Genomic DNA, 17,514 nt, shown 5'->3' on the forward strand with positions numbered 1-17,514 from the left:
CCAACATTTTGAGCCTTCTCTCTCCCTTCCCCAAAGCCTTTGGAGAAACTGAAAGGGCGTGGGGAGTAAGGGGGATTGTTTTGTTTAAATGCCAGAGTTTCTCTTTCCCTCTTAGAGCAGGGGTCCACATCCCTCAAATACTTGTATTACTGAGCTGACTTTGCTGACCAGCCATTTTAGGGCTACAGTCACCTGCCATTTATTCTCTCACCCCACCACTAGCTTGCAGTTAACTGGGATGTGGATAACACTGAGAACACTCAGGATGAATATGAAGAACCAAAAATACCTTTAAATGTAGTAGTGCTCCTAAACAAGTGAAAGATTGGCCACTAACTACCCTACCCAAACTGAATTAATAATCCCTTAATGCCTGAACACAGCGTCCACTCTCCTCCACCCCCTTTTTCCCTCAGCCATCAGAGCAGCCAAAGGCTCCCTCTACACCCTTACCTATTTTCCTGCTGTCCATAGGGCTGCTAGCTGAAGCAGCCAATATTTCCAGACTTATTACAGAGTTTTACCCCAGCTGCAAGCCTGAAGTTTGCATGTGGCGTCACTGCAATACACAGCCACACTCAGGGATGGGGAGCTCTGCCCAGGGAAGAGAGCTTGTTGTTTAATTTTCAATGAGTTGAGCTCCTTTTCAAATGCCAGGAGGGAGAAAGAAATAGTGTAGGGGATTTCAGAGCTATTTCTAAAGGAAAAAGGGGCAGCAAGACTTGGGAATTGGGAAGCCAACAAGATGTTTTGTTCCACGAAGTGGCTGCTGGATAGCCCTCAGTGCTTCCAGCCTCACGCCTTCCTCCACCCATCTCCTGCAGGTGTCCAACAAGGGCACGTGTTTCGGTGGAGTAAGTGACACAGATTTCATGAATGATGTGGAAGCGTTGGCAACTTTTTCGGAATGGGAGGTAGGGCACCAGATTACATCTCGCCTTAACAATAGCTCAGTGATTCATCCTTCCCAGATTAAAATATCTGAACTAAATTAGCAGCGTTTGTAGCCAAACGCTGTGGTCGTCCTATTGCCAGCACCAATTTGCTCAACCATGAGACAGTATTCGTGGAGAATATTGGAAATGCCTTCCAGATTCCTTACATCACCAGCACAAACCGAGAGTAACCCATTTCAGCCTTTTTCAGGTCAGGTTTGAGCAGAGGGTGTTTACACACAGGTTAAGGTCACCGTATGCCCCAGATTAACCATTCCAGTTCAGATCTGGCTTGGGGACGCTATAGAAGGCTTGAAATAAAATAGCAAGAGGTGCTCCTCTTATACCAGGCAGCATGCAGCTGGTAAGCAGGGAAACTAGTAGCTATGTTTTTGCTATTAAATATCTGTTTTAAACCTTCCAGATATGCTCCAGAGCTTAACCTAAGAGAGGTTTTAGGTATTCGGGGAGCACAGGGATGCAGCCAGGTGAACAACTCTGCTGTTACACCATTTTGTCCTACACACAGACTTTTTAAAGCAAAGCCCATCCCCTGACTATCTTGGGCTATTCTATGAAAAATGGCACAAAGCAACATCCAATCCCAAAAATTATCTCGGTAAATTAAGATTCCTCTAGGACTAAAGAAATACAAAGCTGAAGCACTAGTGCTGCAGAGAACACCACTGAAGTCCACAAGGCTTTTCTGCTACACCTGGAGTTGGTGAGAATTCAGAGCCAAGGCAGATTTTTAAGCAAGTCTCTTCCATGACATAAAGAGGATGTTAGGAAGGACAAACTACTTAGTCTTTTATTTTTTTTTTTAAGTTTTAAATCTAATTCCTCATTACTGCTGTCCAGCCTTCAATCTCTAGTCAAGCCAAATAAAAGTTTAAAAACCGATGACTGGCAAGACAAACAGCTTCTTTTAAATCCCCTAGACCAAACTAACAGGCATAGATTTAGTTGAATTTATCCATCGCTAGTCTTAAAACAGCAGAAGTGTCAAATTCACCACACATTCCCCATTATTACTGCTTTAATATAAATAAGATCTTCCATCCCAAAGGATTCAGTGCAATAAACCTTATTCACACAGCTGAAAAGTTGTCTTAAAAAAAAAATCAGGAACTTTTCAAGTATAAATCGATGCACAAAAGGCATGGCAAAGGTATCAGCTCTCATTTTGATGCCCTAGTAATTATTTTACTAGCTCACACACTGAAAGAACTGAACACCGACAAGAGACAGTAACTGGAATTCTGTGGAACCTTAACGTGATTCAGTGACAAAGTCCAGGAGGTGTAACACCTCCAAGGCATCGACAGAACGTGTGGGTTTTGTACTGGCATCACCAGGTTTTTGCCTTCCTTTCTGCTCACCCTGTCAAGACCCAGAAGTCATTGAAACTGACCACTCTGCAGTTTGGCTCTGTCATTTTTATGCTGAATGGCACCAGTTGCAGGATAAAAAAGCCAAACCAATTAGGCTTACAGTTTTCTATTGTGCTTTTTTTTTTTTTTTCCAAGTTATATTTTCTGAAGAGTTCTACCCCAAAAGACAAAATCCCCTTCAACCACATAAAAATTGTGGGGACAGAACAGTACCAAATAATTTTATCTCATACCTGAACTTTTGTTGCAAGCCCTACATGCTGTTTAGAGCTGTGCCCTCTCCCCTGTAGGATCTGTTCCCCCGAGGTGTAAAGCACCCTGCCTTTCAGCTGGGCTGCAGCACACAGTAGCATACATGCTTGGCAAGTGTACACAATTTTATGCATTAAGCTTCAGACCAAAGACGTGTTACTGAAAAACGCACCTTTCTGATTGACAAATTGAACATCAGAAGACATTAAGTAATATCCATACTAAGTTTCCTACGAACATGGGTCTACATGGCTTATTCCCTCCCTTCCTTTTTTTTTTTTTTTTTTAAGGCATTCATTCACTTTGGTCATAAGTACACCTACACTAGTAAACATGTATCATGGTAAATGTTTCATAGTAGTATAGTTGATCTACACTAATAAATGTATATTCATAACGTTTCATAGCAGTATAATTGAAACATCACAGCTTGTGTGTAAAGTCTCTTGTAATATTTTATATATACTTGATCGAAAATCTTGTTAATTATGTCTTCATTAAACCTCACTTTTAAGGATCACCAGAGCAATCTTAGGCTCTTCCATCACAGCAGCTCTGTTCAGGACACGGATTTATATAGCATACTACACAAAAAACAAGCCCTGAACTTTCATACCAGACCTCCACCAAAGCCTCTGAATACTATTTCATTCTGTCCAACCAAAAAAGCCAAAAATTAAAATGCAGCTGTTAAATTTTAACCTTTTAAATAAATTGTAAAACTGTGAAATGTTGCAGCGGTACAGTTATGTTTAAAAGCACTTGTATACAAGATGTGTAACCATATTTTTGTTGGTAACCTTTATATTTGACATTTTTTTCCCTACTTTTATAACACTGTAAAAGTCTGCCATGACTTTAGGAAGCAGTGTAAAAAGCACTCATAGGGACAGCCACCATCACCTTTTAAATAACCCCATTATTTTCCATTTCCTTTTTCACAGAAAACAGAAAATAGCACATGCTGTGAGGATGAGGATCACAGTAAGCACCAATTTTTTTACGCTGTAGATTTAAAATACACTGTCATGATTAGAGAACAAAAAATAGAGTTTACACTTCTGCGGCCCCGAAAACTGCACTTTGTATGTATATAGATTAAATGTTTGTCTGCTACACTATTTCAGCTCACTTTGTATTTAACTGAGCATAGTAAATTTGGATAAAGCAAAGGCCTATACTATGCTATAGCTAACTAGCTTGTTCAGAGACAAACTCTGAACCTGTATCGTCATTAAAACAAGGTTACTTGCATCTAGTAACTTGTTTTCAAACACGCAGCATTTTGAGATATTTAAGTCAAGAGTAAGAACAGAGTTCATATGAATGGCAATGATAATTTTGACCAAGTTTAGTACATTATTTAGCAGTTGATTGTTTCAAATTTACTTTGTATACAGATTTGCAAGCTTACTGTCACACCAAGACGGTAATTAGCATCCTTTTTACAATCCTACAGTACAGATGAAGTGACAAGGACACCTAAGTTAGTTGCTTTTACCTGGAGCACAGCCCAGCAGAGCTGAAATACCCCTCCCAAAGGTTTGATATTCAACCATTCCACCTGCACCTAGGCATGCCCAACAACTGAGGATTTCAGAGCATTTTAAAAAGCAATGAAGAGCAGAAGCTAAAAATACCCCGTTACCAAAAGAAAAAAAAATAAATCAGCCTAAGGAGGGCTATGATGTTATAAGGATTCAACCACAGAATGAAATCATCCTTCCTTTGGAGTCACTGCTTGCTTTCTGCTAACACCAGCACTTACACATCAGCTTCAATGATTTCCCACAACATCACCCCAAAATTCAGCTCATTTCAAACCCCACTGCCACCAGTTCCCCATCTGCTCTTGGACTGAAGAGCGGGACAGCCCCAGGCACCTGGCAGAGCTGGGGCTATCACAGGGCTCACAGTCAACACTCCTTGCCCTGCCTCCTCCCAGACCTCAGAGAGCTGCTTCAATACCTCTTAAAACACGTGCACATCACTCACGGGGTGCAGGGGACATTCAGGGCTGGATGCTAGAGGGAGAAGCAGCTGGTCAGGGCACCTCTTTGCCCCTACCCCAAGGCAGCACTTACCCAGCCCCATCAGGTAGCACACACACACTGGCATCTCCAGAAAACCCCACCAGCTCCAAAGCCACTTCTTCCTCAGGAACTTTCAGGGCTTTATCACATTGAAGCATGACTAAGTTCTGGACAGATTTTTCCATGCCTTGCTTTTATTATTATTATTTTCCCTTTTTTCCCCCTGCTTTCTTCAAGGGTACCACCCAAAGAGACCCACCCAGCGACACAAGTCAGAAGCCCGACACACAGCAGCTTGCTGGAGGAGCTTCACAAAGGATTTCCACCAACACTTTGTGGCTAAAAAGTTAACATAATAACATAGGTTTTACTCGGAAAGACATTTTGAGGAGCCACCACACAGAGGGCTGACACGAGCACACGTGCAACGCGGGATCCTCGCTGCCGTTGGTGTGCTCAGCAGCAGCACTGCCATGCAAGGTGCTGAGCTTCAGCCAATTTATGCTAAACCAGTAACAGTTGTACTAAGGGAACCACACGGATCAGGTGAGGCAAGCACAAGGGCCAGCAAGACAAACCACACACGTAAATATTTACTGCAGAGAAAGGGGCGGCAAATGAACGCAATTTCGTAATTTTACTGAAGCTAGTCCGACACAAAGGGAAGGCAATCTTTAACTCAGCCCTAAAGCTCGAAGGGCTCTGAATTATAATGATAAATCCATCTTCTGAATTTATCTCCTAAATCTTTCTCCGAGGTTCTCTGATTGCTTTCAAGGAGCAACACGTAACTTCACCCTTCCACGGGTAAAGCACGTGCTACATACCTGAAAGAATGATTTTGCTTGTGACTTGTCTTTAATTGAACAATTGTCATCAAGTCCAGTTTTGTAAAGGGCATGCACCTTTTAGCTTCAGGTAAAAGCTTGAAGCTCTACATTAAACATAGGATTTGGGGCATGCTTACACACCACCACCAAATGTTATTTCTTGCTTAAGAGCCAGGGCAAAGGAAGAGGTAGAAATCACATTTATAAAAAAATCCCTCCTAACAGCATAAGAGGAAAAAGAAGTCTCCTAAAAAGAGGTATGTAACCTAGCTTAAGTGAGCACTTTGTGGAGGCAAATAAAACAGGCACCCAAATAGTTACCAGGACTAATAATTAAAACGGGACTTTATCATTTGCTATTAGGACTCAGACCACTGAGCACCAAACTTACCATTTAACGAGTAAATGAACAAAAAGGAAGGGTTACCTACTTTGATCACCATAAATTAATCTTTTCTCTTTTTCTTAATCTTAAAAGGCAAACACTGCTGTACCTAGAAGCTTTCTGGCACATCTTTGGACAGCAACATTAGCAGCACGAGAGGAGTTTTACACCGCTGCTGCTGAGCACCGGCATTAAACTCAGAAGAAATTTAATGCTGAACGTGCAGTGCTCAAGAAAAAAAAAAAATAAAACCTCTGCTCAGGCTTTAAGAGCTGTCCGTTTCTCGTTTATTTTGCACAGGTTATTAGAACCAGCTCCCATACGCATGCTGAATCACGGAAACCTCCGGTTCCTCCACTGAGCGTTAGTAAATCCACAGAGCACATGTTAACCTACACGCTTAGCGCCTCTCAGGCTGCACTCAAAACGGAAAGATAACCCCTATTTCCATAGTTTTAAATAGCTAGCATCCCTGCAGGACAAGCATTTCTTCTAAGCATCCTGCCTGACTAATTGCGGGGCAGCTGAAAAGTTGGAGCAGGCGGGACAGGAACAAACACCGGGATATGGCAGCTCTCCTGCTAGGGTCAGGAGAAGCAATATGCTGACCAGCAGCGGCAGCTTTTAGCTCTCCGTCACGGAGCCGTGCTGCTCCCCTCGCATGCAGGACCTGCTCAGGTAACCCACGACAAGGCTCGCTGCACGAGGACTTGCAGCACCAGGACGCCCTGTGCCCAGCACCATGAAAAGACACTTCAGTGTTGAGAAGTTCTCGCTTGACCCCAGAGAACAGATGCCTCTGGGCACCACAGTAACAGTTTTCCCAAGGAAAACGTGGCTCATTCAGGTACCCGGTGGCCTCAGTGGGAAGGACCATGCAAAGCAGTTCCCATCTGTGACCAACCAGCACCGTGGCAACCTGCACTTTCCAGGATGTAATTAGCAAAAAAAAGTATTCCAGAATTGGAAACTATATCCAAAAAAACTCAGACAATTAAATTTAATCCCCCCCCGCAACTGTTACCTGCCTGTGGTTGCTGTCAAGCTTTCGCTGGAAAGTCATTTAAAGAGTTTTTACCAAAATTTGCAACAGGAAAAAGAACAGATGTGGTGGTTTACACTACAAGGCTTTTCTCTTATCTTGGACTAAACTACTGCCCAAATTCCTCATCAAACATCCTATAGATTATTGTTTCCGAGTGCTGCCATAAAGACACACTGTTTTGAAGTTCTTTCTCTAGAAGCAGGAGGCAGAAACGAACTGCTGCCCTATGATAACTAGGAGGTCGCCATCACACAGGGAACCCCCCAGAAGCATGCAAACCAAACAGCCCGCTTTATCACTAAAACCAAATTTCTGGAGGATCTCTCCCGTAACAGTTTTAAACCTACTGTTGGTCATCGTGTTCAACACCCCCACCCCACGTCTGCTTTCTTTTCGAGAGCTAGCTTTTGCCTTTGCTGCCTGGTGCATGCGGCTTCCCTGTCAAGGCTGGGGCAGTTTTTGCAAACTCGGTTTCCCGAGAGCCTCTCGGCAGCGGGGTGAGGACTTCCTCCGAGGGCAGGGGGAGCAGGAGCAGCAAGCACGCGGGATCAGGCCCCGGGATGAGAGCTGCCTGCAGTAGCCATGTGCCGCAGCTCCCCTTTGGTGGGTTTTCCACCCCCCTCCCCTTCGCCAGCCCTCTCGCCCTGCTGTTTCCTCAAAAACGAGCCCCTCTTTGATGCAAACAGGCTGCATCTTTCACAGATCACTCCAAATCCAAACGGCATGGGTTGTTTTTTTTCTTTTTATTCCAACCCTAACCACTGTTTAACACGAAGCTTCAGGAAAATGAGTAATTGCGAACGCATCTAATAATTGAAGATACGGTTTTGTCAACACGAGGTTTTGTTCACGCAGACCGGGGCTCGCTCCAGCTGGAATTTTAATTCCTGCACCACAACGCTTAAGGCTCCGTTAGGGTGCAGCGAGCTCCGTTTTTGAGGGAAAACTTACTTTTAAATTTTAAAAGTCCAGGTCCTGTGAAATCGATTTCCCAAAACAATACAACCCTGCCATTTTCAAAGGGGAAAAATGTATTAGACACGCAGCGTAGGCTACATATTTTAAAATAGCGTTCCTAAAGTTCAGCTGAGCATGAAAGTTAATCTTTCAAAAGTGAACATTCAGCTCCGATTGTGTTCAAGTGTACCAACACCAGCAAAAAAAAAAAAAATGGACTATTTTTATAAGTTCTCCAGATATTTTTAGCAGGTCTCTTCTTAAACTGCAACTGATTTTATGGTAATATGTCCTCCTATGTACACATTTTTAAGGATACACACATGCGGTTTGAAAGATTTCTCAAACTACAGCCACTCTTTCGCTATCAGGACACTAAAAAATATAAGATGGAATAAGGCCCTTCCCACCTGAAGATCTTTCGTTTCAGGACTATTTAATTTCAATACTTAATCCCATACCTAACAAAATGCATCTGACACTTCTTATCCATGCTCTACTCCAAATTTCAACTTGATTGATATAGAAAATGCCTCATTTTGCCCATTAGAGGCAGTTTCCCATTCAGATGGGCAAAAGGGCGGTTTTAGGTGATGCTGGCTCCAGTGCACCACAAAGAGGCAGGCAACAGGGGAAGCACGTTGCTGCTGGGGTTACACTACACAGGAGGTGGCTTTTACACTGTGAATGTCTCTTGCGCACGCTGCTGCGAGAATGCACTTTGGTGAAATAACTCACATTATAGCTGGATACAATTTTCCTTTCCAAATTTCTACACACACAGAAGAAAAAAAAGCACCTTTTTCCACCCTTTTTTATTGCTATTAAATGTTACACATTCAGTATTTTAACATTTACCCTAATATTGACCCTATACTTGGCAAATAAAATGTGTTACTAAAAATATTCAACTACAAACATCAAGATTTTCTTCTTGGCTAAACATATGCATCTTTCTACACACAAACTGATATTGCAGATTTGGAAAGATGCAAAAACAGGAGATTACATAAATAGATAGAATTTGTTATTTTTTAATTACCTGAAACATGCCCAAGCATATAGAAGCCCTTGCTCCCATACAGAAACTTTCCAGAGCCAAATTGCTTACTGCAGGTGAGGAGAAAAAAAAAAAAAAAAAAAAAACTGCCACTGCTGTGCTCACACTGATAAGTGAGCCCAGGAGCACCAAATCTGCTTCTCTACAGCACACCCCAAGCCCAGAGACCCTCACAGGTTTCAGATGGCGCTTTTCAACAATATTGTCTTTATTTGAACAGCAAAAGCAAATAAATAAATATATAGAGAAATGGAACACAGCATTTATGGTGAGTCACATTTCTAGAAAAAATAAGGAAAACTTCGGGTTTTATCTTAGCTTTCCACCCTTAGCATTTAAGTGCACATACCCCTCTATACCCTGCATCAGATAGCCATTTTGCATACAAAAACAAGTTGAGAGAGCACCCACGAGAAGAATTGCTCTGAAGAGCCCCGGAAGCACATCCTGCACCTAGTGCATCAATTCCACTTAAACTTTTCCACCTATTTCTCTCCCCCCTCCTCTGCAAAACCTGAAAAGTTACCCTCATGTTTTATAACATTTAAATTTTGCACCCATTCTCCATCTGTTTTCTGATTTAAAATAAGCCAATTCCAGTTACAAAGCCGACTCAAACTGCTAGAGCAGAAATTCCACACCCATAACACACTGTGCCTGTCTCATCGGGCTCACACAAGGACAAAGTCACCAAAAAAAAAAAAAAAAAAAAAAAGCTGAGCCCCTGCCCATGCTCCACACCACTGTGCTCTCTTTAGCAAGAGCTCAGAAGGAGAAAGCCCTGAAAATTAAGATGAATTCAGGGAGAGGAAGCTTAAGGAGGGAAGTGTTTTTTTTTTTGAGCCCTGCCCATGGTTAAGAAGGTGTATTTTAATACTGCCTGGGTCCCTGCTCATGGGCATTATGGGAAGCTTCACATTTTCTGTTAGGTAGGTAAATCCTGAGCTATTCAAGAATTTTTCAGGTCAAGACTAAGCATTTGAAGTCCACCCAAAAGCTAACCAGAAGCCATTAAAGGACTCCAGCACTGTAGAGTCCTATGCTGTGCACTTAAAAGAGTGACTGAAATGAATGCCTCCATTTTACAAAAATACCACCTTCAAGGGCTCAAAAAGGTGGAAAAGTGTTTTTAATACCCCATGCTTAAAAACAAAAAGAAATAGAGATTTCTTAAACATTTTCTGATTATACTTTATTACCCATGAATTACACTTTCAAAAAAAAAAGTTATTTTTTTTTAATTCATCCCTACAAAATTTACCACATCTACACAAAACGTAGTGTCTACTACAAGTATGCTCTCAGAGTACCTTCCACAAAGGGAAGGCAGAAAAAAAAGAGAACAAGACCAAACTTTAAAGATGCAAGTTTAGAGACGTGTTTCATGTACTTCAGTCTATTAAAAAAAATGCAACAAAAAGTGATTTTGGTGACCAGACAGTATGAGGAGTTGTTATGAAGAATTTTCAGTTCTTGCCATAACAACTTGTTGTCTATATAAGAATCTCAAAATCTGTCAAGGTTTATATTTTCCACTCTAACTGTGACTTTCAAAGATTTTTTTTTTCCCCTCAGAAAAAAAAAAAAAAAAAATCCTGCTCACATCTGCAAAAGTAATGTGAGAACAGAGATTAAACCCCCCAAATTCACTACGTAAAATTTTTACCCTTTGCTTTTGAAAACACTAACTTGGACCCAGGCATGGCCTTCAGCCTCCGTCCACAGAAAAGAGCACGAATACAGCTGGTGAGTGACATTTTCTATCATGTCTCCTTACATACAGCATGTTTCGCCCTGCTTCATATTTACAGAAGCAAAACTAAAAATGTCTGCCACTAAATTATTATTTTTTTTTTTTTTTAATAATGCTGACTGCTGTAGCCACCAGACATAGGTTAGCCCCGCAAAGCCGCTTCCCACCGCCTTGCGCACACAAGCCACAAACCCTAATTATACGAAAAATTAGCAACACAATTCAACGCCCACCCCACAGCGCAAGGCTCTCTCCTGGAACAGGCGGGTTTTGTGAGGACTTTGGGGCCTGTTTCCCTCGGATAAGCCTTCCTTCGGGCACTTGAGCACTACAGGTGAAGCAGAGCTGGAAAGCCATTACCTGCGCCAGGCTGTCAGGAGGCCACACCACCCGCGTGGCACACCTCTGTCCCTCTCCTCTCCCAAATTAACCCCCCCCCCCAGGAGAGACAAACTGAATTTATTTTCTCAACAGAAACAAAGGACCCCAGAGGCATGGGGGGGGAAAGAATTGGCCTTCCAATCAGGAAAAATGCCTCGTCATTACCGCAGTTCAGGTGTGGCAAGCACTGTAGGCACCTGAAAGGGCTGGGCACAGCCCCAGGTGCCCCCAGTTAGCACCATCCCTTCCCCCTCACCACACACCCGCGACATCAGGGCCATCTGAATAATCAGATTGAATAATCACATCGCCTTGCGAGGGGCCAGCTGCTCCTGGATGGCCAGGAGGTAGCACCCAAAGGCCCACACCACAAGTTTCATAGGTGCAGGCGCACGGACACAAGGCTGCGGCCATCCTCCTGCACAAGAGGAGAGCTAATCCAAGCCACAGCCGTGGCCAACCGTGCCCCCCATTCCTCCGCCGAGCGTGACCAGCAGGCTGAATTATTGCAATGCCTTCGCTGAGTTTTAAATAAAGTGACCTAAACCTTTAAATATTGCCATGGCCTTCCTCCATGCAGAGGGGTCCGAATGCAGAAATTCTGCATTCCTTTTGCATTCCCTTGAGATTTCCATAGTAAGTCAGGAATCTACTCCGAGCTTATTAAAGACTTTGCACCTCCCCCAAAATAATTCCCCACCCTTCCATCAAGAAAACCTTGACCAGGCCCCTTCTTTCAGCGGCAGCATATCCAGCCCTCCCTCTTTAAATACTTCCAGGGGGAGGGGAGGCCAAGAGCCACACACAGGCTCCGCACAGCAGGTAGAAAGGTAATTTTGCAAACCTGGGTGTGCCCACTCCAAACGTGAAGATCCAGCAGTGGCTGGAATGCAGTGACTACGGGGCCCAAGAATCTCACTCCCAACAGCCCGCCAGGCACCCTCCATCGCCTCGGCTCGGCTCCATGGCAGCCCCGACCGACACCACCTCCTGACCTCCCTTTACGTGACAAGGCTATGGATTGCCAAACTCTTACCCTTTCCTCCCATCCACCTCAGTGGAGAGATACCTGCAAACCACCTCTGGGAGCAAAAGGATATATACACACACACACCAAAAAGAAGAAAAAACACAACAATTTAGGAATTAGTGAGGCAGTGAGTTAGAACTCCCCATGAGGCAGCCTCACAGCAATATGGGGGCAATACAACGTACTGAATTATTTCAATACAATGTACTGAATAATTTCAAAGCACTACAAAACTAATTTTTGCTGCTATGAAACATCTTTTGACCCAGCTTAATTGTACACTCATGCTTTAAGACAGATTTGACGTATTTAAAAGTGTGTGTAGACAGATTTAAAATGGTGTCACTTCCCTGCCCGTTTCAGACACGGTGGAGCGTGCAGGGCTCCATGGAAAGCTCTCCGGCCCTGCAGCGTGCAAACACGCTGGGTGGGCCTGGTGAGCAGCACCCCCCACCCTGGCCGTATCTGACACCCTCCCCTCATGCAAAAAGAGACAGGGACTCCAGATAAGTTACTTTGAAAACACATTAGTGGCCATTTGCACCAGAACACTCAACTCTTGAAGGTTGTGCTTTTACGCATATCCAGCAACTCTAAATACACACCCAGTAAGCAACGTCTAGAGACATGGAAAAAAAATCTCCAACTTCGTGACACCACCCCTCAAAAAAAGAAAAAGTATTGTACATCTATAAAAGGAACAAGAAAGTTACTTTTACGTATGGAGGCCACTGAATGAATTTTAAGTGGTTTTCTATATTTGATTTTGGAAAAGGGGGAGTGGAAACAAAGGGGAAGGAAGTGCAGTTATGAGAAATGCAATTTAATTTTCTGTTAAACAGCAGTATAAATCTGAACTGTGTGTGTTTTAACAAATAAGGTCTTTGGGAGAAACAATGAAGGTATGCTGATACAATTGTATCTGTTTTTTCCCCCCTCCAGTATAATGCCTATACGTAGGCAACGCGTGCCTAGAGAAGTGCTAAAGTTCAGTGTACAATTCCTCTCAACCCAAGTTACAGACAGATGCACATTTCTGATAACTGCTAATTCACAAATATGAAGACACACTACCAAATATGAAGAATGGACTTTTACACTGTTTCAGCTGACGACCAAAAGGACAGGAAAATACATTTAAACACATTAAACAATGATTCAAAAAGTTGGGGGCGGGGGGTGGAGGGGGTGAAGGGCACAGCTATTTTTAATTTACCTTTACCATGAGTGAAATGAATTTGTTTTCACCAGCTTAAAGAAAATGCTATTTGTGCAAGCTTGAGATGATAAAGCATGATAGTAAATTCATTTATTATGGAGACTGATAGGAAGTGATCAATTCTTACATGTGGCATGGACTTTTCCTCCTCAAAACTAAAAATATTTTCCATCTACAATATTTTTTTATATACAAAAGCTCAAAAATACAGACTGCTATAAACCAAAGTCATATATCTTGCATTATAAATGAGAAAGAGCACATATAGCATATTAATTTCCAATGAAAAGTATCAAGTATAACCATAAAGATTACCATGCTATGAATTGGCCCAGAGAGGGGCTCGCCCCCTGCCTTAACTAGATCAAGAATCCTCCATACTTCCTCAGGCAAAGATTTCCTCCAACACTAAATAGCGATTAAACTTTTAATTCTCAAACACCAAGTCACAATACCCAGCAAGCCAGCTAATTCACCTTCTCAAATCAACTACGTTGAAGAGACTGCCCTTTTTAAAACAACCCTGAAATAGCAGAAGCCCCTTTTAACAAAGTTACACAGACAGACATACTTCCCAGATTGAATAATGGAGTGCAGGAACAAGCACGTGGAAAGTTTGATCTATTTTGCTATTTACTATCTAGTGCACGCCAGGTTTTCTCTGATCTAAACATTTGTGAAAGAAACACGCTGAATTGCTACAGGCAGTATAAAAATACTACCCTGCTATACTGCAACTATTCCTTCTTTACATGAGGCCCACAAAATTACTACCTTGCAAGAATTAAACATATATTTAGAAATTAAGGATGCATAAATCCTGTCCTTATTGGGAAGAAATCATTCTCCTGCTGCTTCCCTATACCAGCTCAAAAGAGTGATGAAAAATCCTCCCGAACACAGATATTCAAACGCAGACCTACACTACGTGTCTATAAAATGCTGCGGACTCCAACATGGCAGGATCAGAAAATATGTATACCGGGATATTTACAAAATGCCTTTTGTTGCTGGAGCAGGGCTCATGTGCCTGCCCGTTATACAGTCCACAACACATTTAATTTCCTGCTAACACGCTGATTTTTTTTTTTTTTTTTTTTTTTTTTTTAACTCCTCTCAAGAACTTCAAAATTTAAAATCTTCACAATCCTCTGCCCTCGGACCACGATAACCTGCCTCTCCCACAAAAAGGCTTTTTTTTTTTTTTTTTTTAAATGCTACGGTGTTGCCTGGCCAATCCAGCCCATTAGAAATACATGGGGCGATTCTAGAAAGCCTCTAGGACAGCGGGGAGAGCACGACTGTGGGTTTAAGAAAGCAGCCCATTTATCTACAGGGAACAGAAACACAAACCTAAGCATTTTTCAAATTGCTTCTCACTGGGTAAATAGGGGTAATCCGAGGAGGGAGGGGGAAAAAAAAAAAAAAAAAAAAAATTACCTTTGTCTTTTCGGGACCGAATGCTCAACTTCTATGAGTTTCCCATGCAGCTCCACTTTACCTGCGGAGCCAAAGAGAAGGGGAAAGGATTGGAGAGCGGCCCCGCGGCCCCCGCGCCTCCTCGCCGGGCTCCGCAGCGGCGCGGGGCAGGAGCCGGGAGCGCAACACGTTCCGGGCCGGCCGAGCGGGGCCCCGGCAAAGCCCGGCTCCCGGGGCTGCTCCGGGCAGGGCCGAGCCGAGCCGAGCCGTGCCGAGCCGCCGGGCCTCGGACACGGGAGGAGGAAAGGGAAAAAGAAGCAGCACCGGCAACCCCCGAGCTGGCTTGCCCAGCAAGGGATGCGTGAAGCCGCTTCGGCCGTATTTTATTGTTGTTGTTATTATTATTTTTAATCGGCGTGTTTTATTTATTTATTTATTTAGAGCGCATATTTTTTAAAAGGCACCCGAAAACAGGATGTCGGGGCCAGGAGCCGGCGCGCTGCTGGAGGCGGTGATGGGTGCGTGAGAGCAGCGAAAAGAAACCGAAATAAATCCCGGGCGGTGCGGGGAGGGCACCAGCGGCTCCCCCACACACACACCCCAAAGCCCCAAGACTTTAGGGCCGGGTGGGCGGCTCGCCCCCAGCCCTACAGTGAAATCCGCGGCCTGCGCCCAGCCGCAGCGATGGGGGCGGAGGGGGGGGGGGGTCCTGCAACCCACCCACCCCCCCCCCAGCCCCAGGCTGTGGGGTGGGGAAAAAACATGGGGCCGCCGCAACGAGGGGCCGTGGGCCCAAGACTGCCGGCCCCACACGCTCCCCCCCCAGCACCACCGCCCCCCCGGGGGGCCGGGGAGCAACGGGGGAACGGCCCCGGCCGTGCCTGAGCTGGTGCCGGGGGTGGGGGGCACAGCGGGGACCTCCCCCCCCGGCCCCTCCGTCTGGGCAGCCGGAGCCGTCGGGGGTGCGGGGAAATTTGGGAGGGTGGGGGCGAAGAATAGGGCCGGGAAATTCGGGAGGTTGGGGCGAAGGATGGGGCCGCTCACCTGAAAGTGCCTCGATGGCCTTCATGGCCCAGCTCTCGTCGGGGCAGTCGACGAAGGCGTACCCCGTCTTGACCAGGAACTGGCCCGAGAAGGGGATCTTGGAGTCCTTAAAGAGACTTTCCAGGTCGAGGGGGCTGACGTTCTCGCCGAGGTTGCCGATGTAGAGCTTGTTCATCTTCCTGGCGGCTCGGGGAGGCGCGCACGGCGGGCTGCAACCCTCGTCTTGCGAGAGGAGGTGGGGAGGGAGGGGGAAATAAAACAAAATGCGATGGAGGAAGGAGGGAGAGAGAGAGAGAGAGAGAGAGAGAGAGAGAGAGAGAGAGAGAGAGAGGACGGGAAGGAAAAAAAAAAAAAAAAAAAAATCAGATCTGCAGCTCGCGTCCCTCCCTCCCTCTCTCAAGGGGTAAAAAAAAAAAAAAAAAAAAAAAAAAAAATAACGTGGCCAAATGGGAGCCCTAAGTGCCTGCCGTGCTACCCGGGCGCATGGGGGGCGCGGGGGAAACACCCAGCGCCGGGGCCGCGGATGGCGGGCTGAGGAGAGGAAAAGGAGGAGGGAAAGAGGAGGAAAAAAAAAAAAAAAAAAAAAACTACTTTTTTTGTCTTGCCCCCGAGCCCCTTTGGCAGCAGCAGGCGGACTATGAAAATGTCACACTACGTGCGTGCAGGCGCCGCCTCTCCGTATAAAAAAAAAAAAAAAAAAAAAAAAAAAAAAAAACACACAGAGAAGGGGAGGGGGAGGGAAGGAGAGAAGGGAAGAAAAAAAAAAATTACTTGAATATTCCGGCTTTTTGAATGAGCCACGTGTTCAAACTACAAATCAACTTCTCACGTGAGGAATCCCAGCTCTTCAATTAGCGAGCGGCCGGGGCGCGCACACAGCCGGAGGAGGAGGAGGAGGAGGAGGAGGAGGAGGAGGGGTGAAGGCCGGGGGGAGGCTGCCCAGGACAGGACAAGTTTAGAGAGGGCCGGGAGCCGGAGGGGGGAGGGAAGGGGAAACCGGAGCCGGGTGGGCGAGGGCCCTGCGCCGCCTCTGCCCTTCCGCCGGGGGGGCCCCGAGCAGCGCCGTGCGCCCCCGCTACCCGAAAACGGCTGGGGCGGCCGCGCCTCCCCCTGCGAGCTGGGGGGAGCCCGGCACGGAGGGAGGGGAAAAGGCACCGCAATGCCCGCCCCCCCCCGGCCGCTCCTCCCCCCGGCGGGCCAGGCTGGGGGGATTGTGCACTGGGGTCGCGCCTGGGCGAGATGGGGCGGGGGGAGGAAGAGGAGGAGGAGGAGGAGGAGGGGTGAGGGTGGGGGAAGGCGGAGGGGGTGGGGGAAGGTAGGTGGGTGGGTGGGAGGGAAGGGGGGGGGGGGCGGGGGTCTCTGCAGCCCCGGCGGAGCCCCATATGGTAATGTTTCTGCAGGGCTCTGCCGAGGAAAGGAGGGAAGAAAAGGGGAGGGGTAGAAAGGAAAAAAAAAAAAAAATTAGAAAAAATATATTAAAAAAAAAAAAAAAGACAAAGGGGTGGAGGACGGTTGGCCGGGGGGAGGATGGGGAAGGGGAGACCCGCGGGGCGAGGGGGCCGCGCTGGGTCCTGCGGCTCCCAGGAGGGGGTCGGGGTGCGGGGGGGGGGTCCCCGCTCGCTGCTCGTCTGCTTGGGGGCGGGGGGGGCCGGGCGCTGCCCCGGGCTGGCGGGGGCACACAAAGGGCTCGGCGCCCCCCTCCCTCCCTCTCTGCATCCCTCCCTCCCTCCCCCCCGGGCCGGTTTAAGGAACCATTCATAATTCTCCCCATTCGTGC

At 45.9% G+C, this 17,514-nt stretch overlaps 1 protein-coding gene across 2 annotated transcripts in view; it reads right to left on the reverse strand.

Moving 5' to 3' along the window:
• Positions 1 to 16,587, reverse strand: part of IGF2BP3 (insulin like growth factor 2 mRNA binding protein 3) — a 110,136-nt gene extending 93,549 nt beyond the window's left edge. Inside the window, exons 1-3 of one of the 2 annotated variants that reach the window (XM_032182258.1) lie at positions 16,509 to 16,587; positions 15,738 to 15,959; positions 14,715 to 14,775 (exon numbers count right to left, since the gene is read on the reverse strand). In XM_032182258.1, the coding sequence (XP_032038149.1) occupies positions 14,715 to 14,775; positions 15,738 to 15,912 (236 nt within the window). In that variant the 5' untranslated portion in view covers positions 15,913 to 15,959; positions 16,509 to 16,587. Of the gene's footprint in view, positions 1 to 14,714; positions 14,776 to 15,737; positions 16,011 to 16,508 lie in introns of those variants that run through there. The other variant, XM_032182259.1, reaches the window with a different exon arrangement.
• Positions 16,588 to 17,514: the final 927 nt, after the last annotated feature.

The sequence above is a fragment of the Aythya fuligula genome, chromosome 2, assembly GCF_009819795.1.
Source record: "Aythya fuligula isolate bAytFul2 chromosome 2, bAytFul2.pri, whole genome shotgun sequence".
In the NCBI taxonomy this organism is placed as follows: Eukaryota; Metazoa; Chordata; class Aves; order Anseriformes; family Anatidae; genus Aythya; species Aythya fuligula.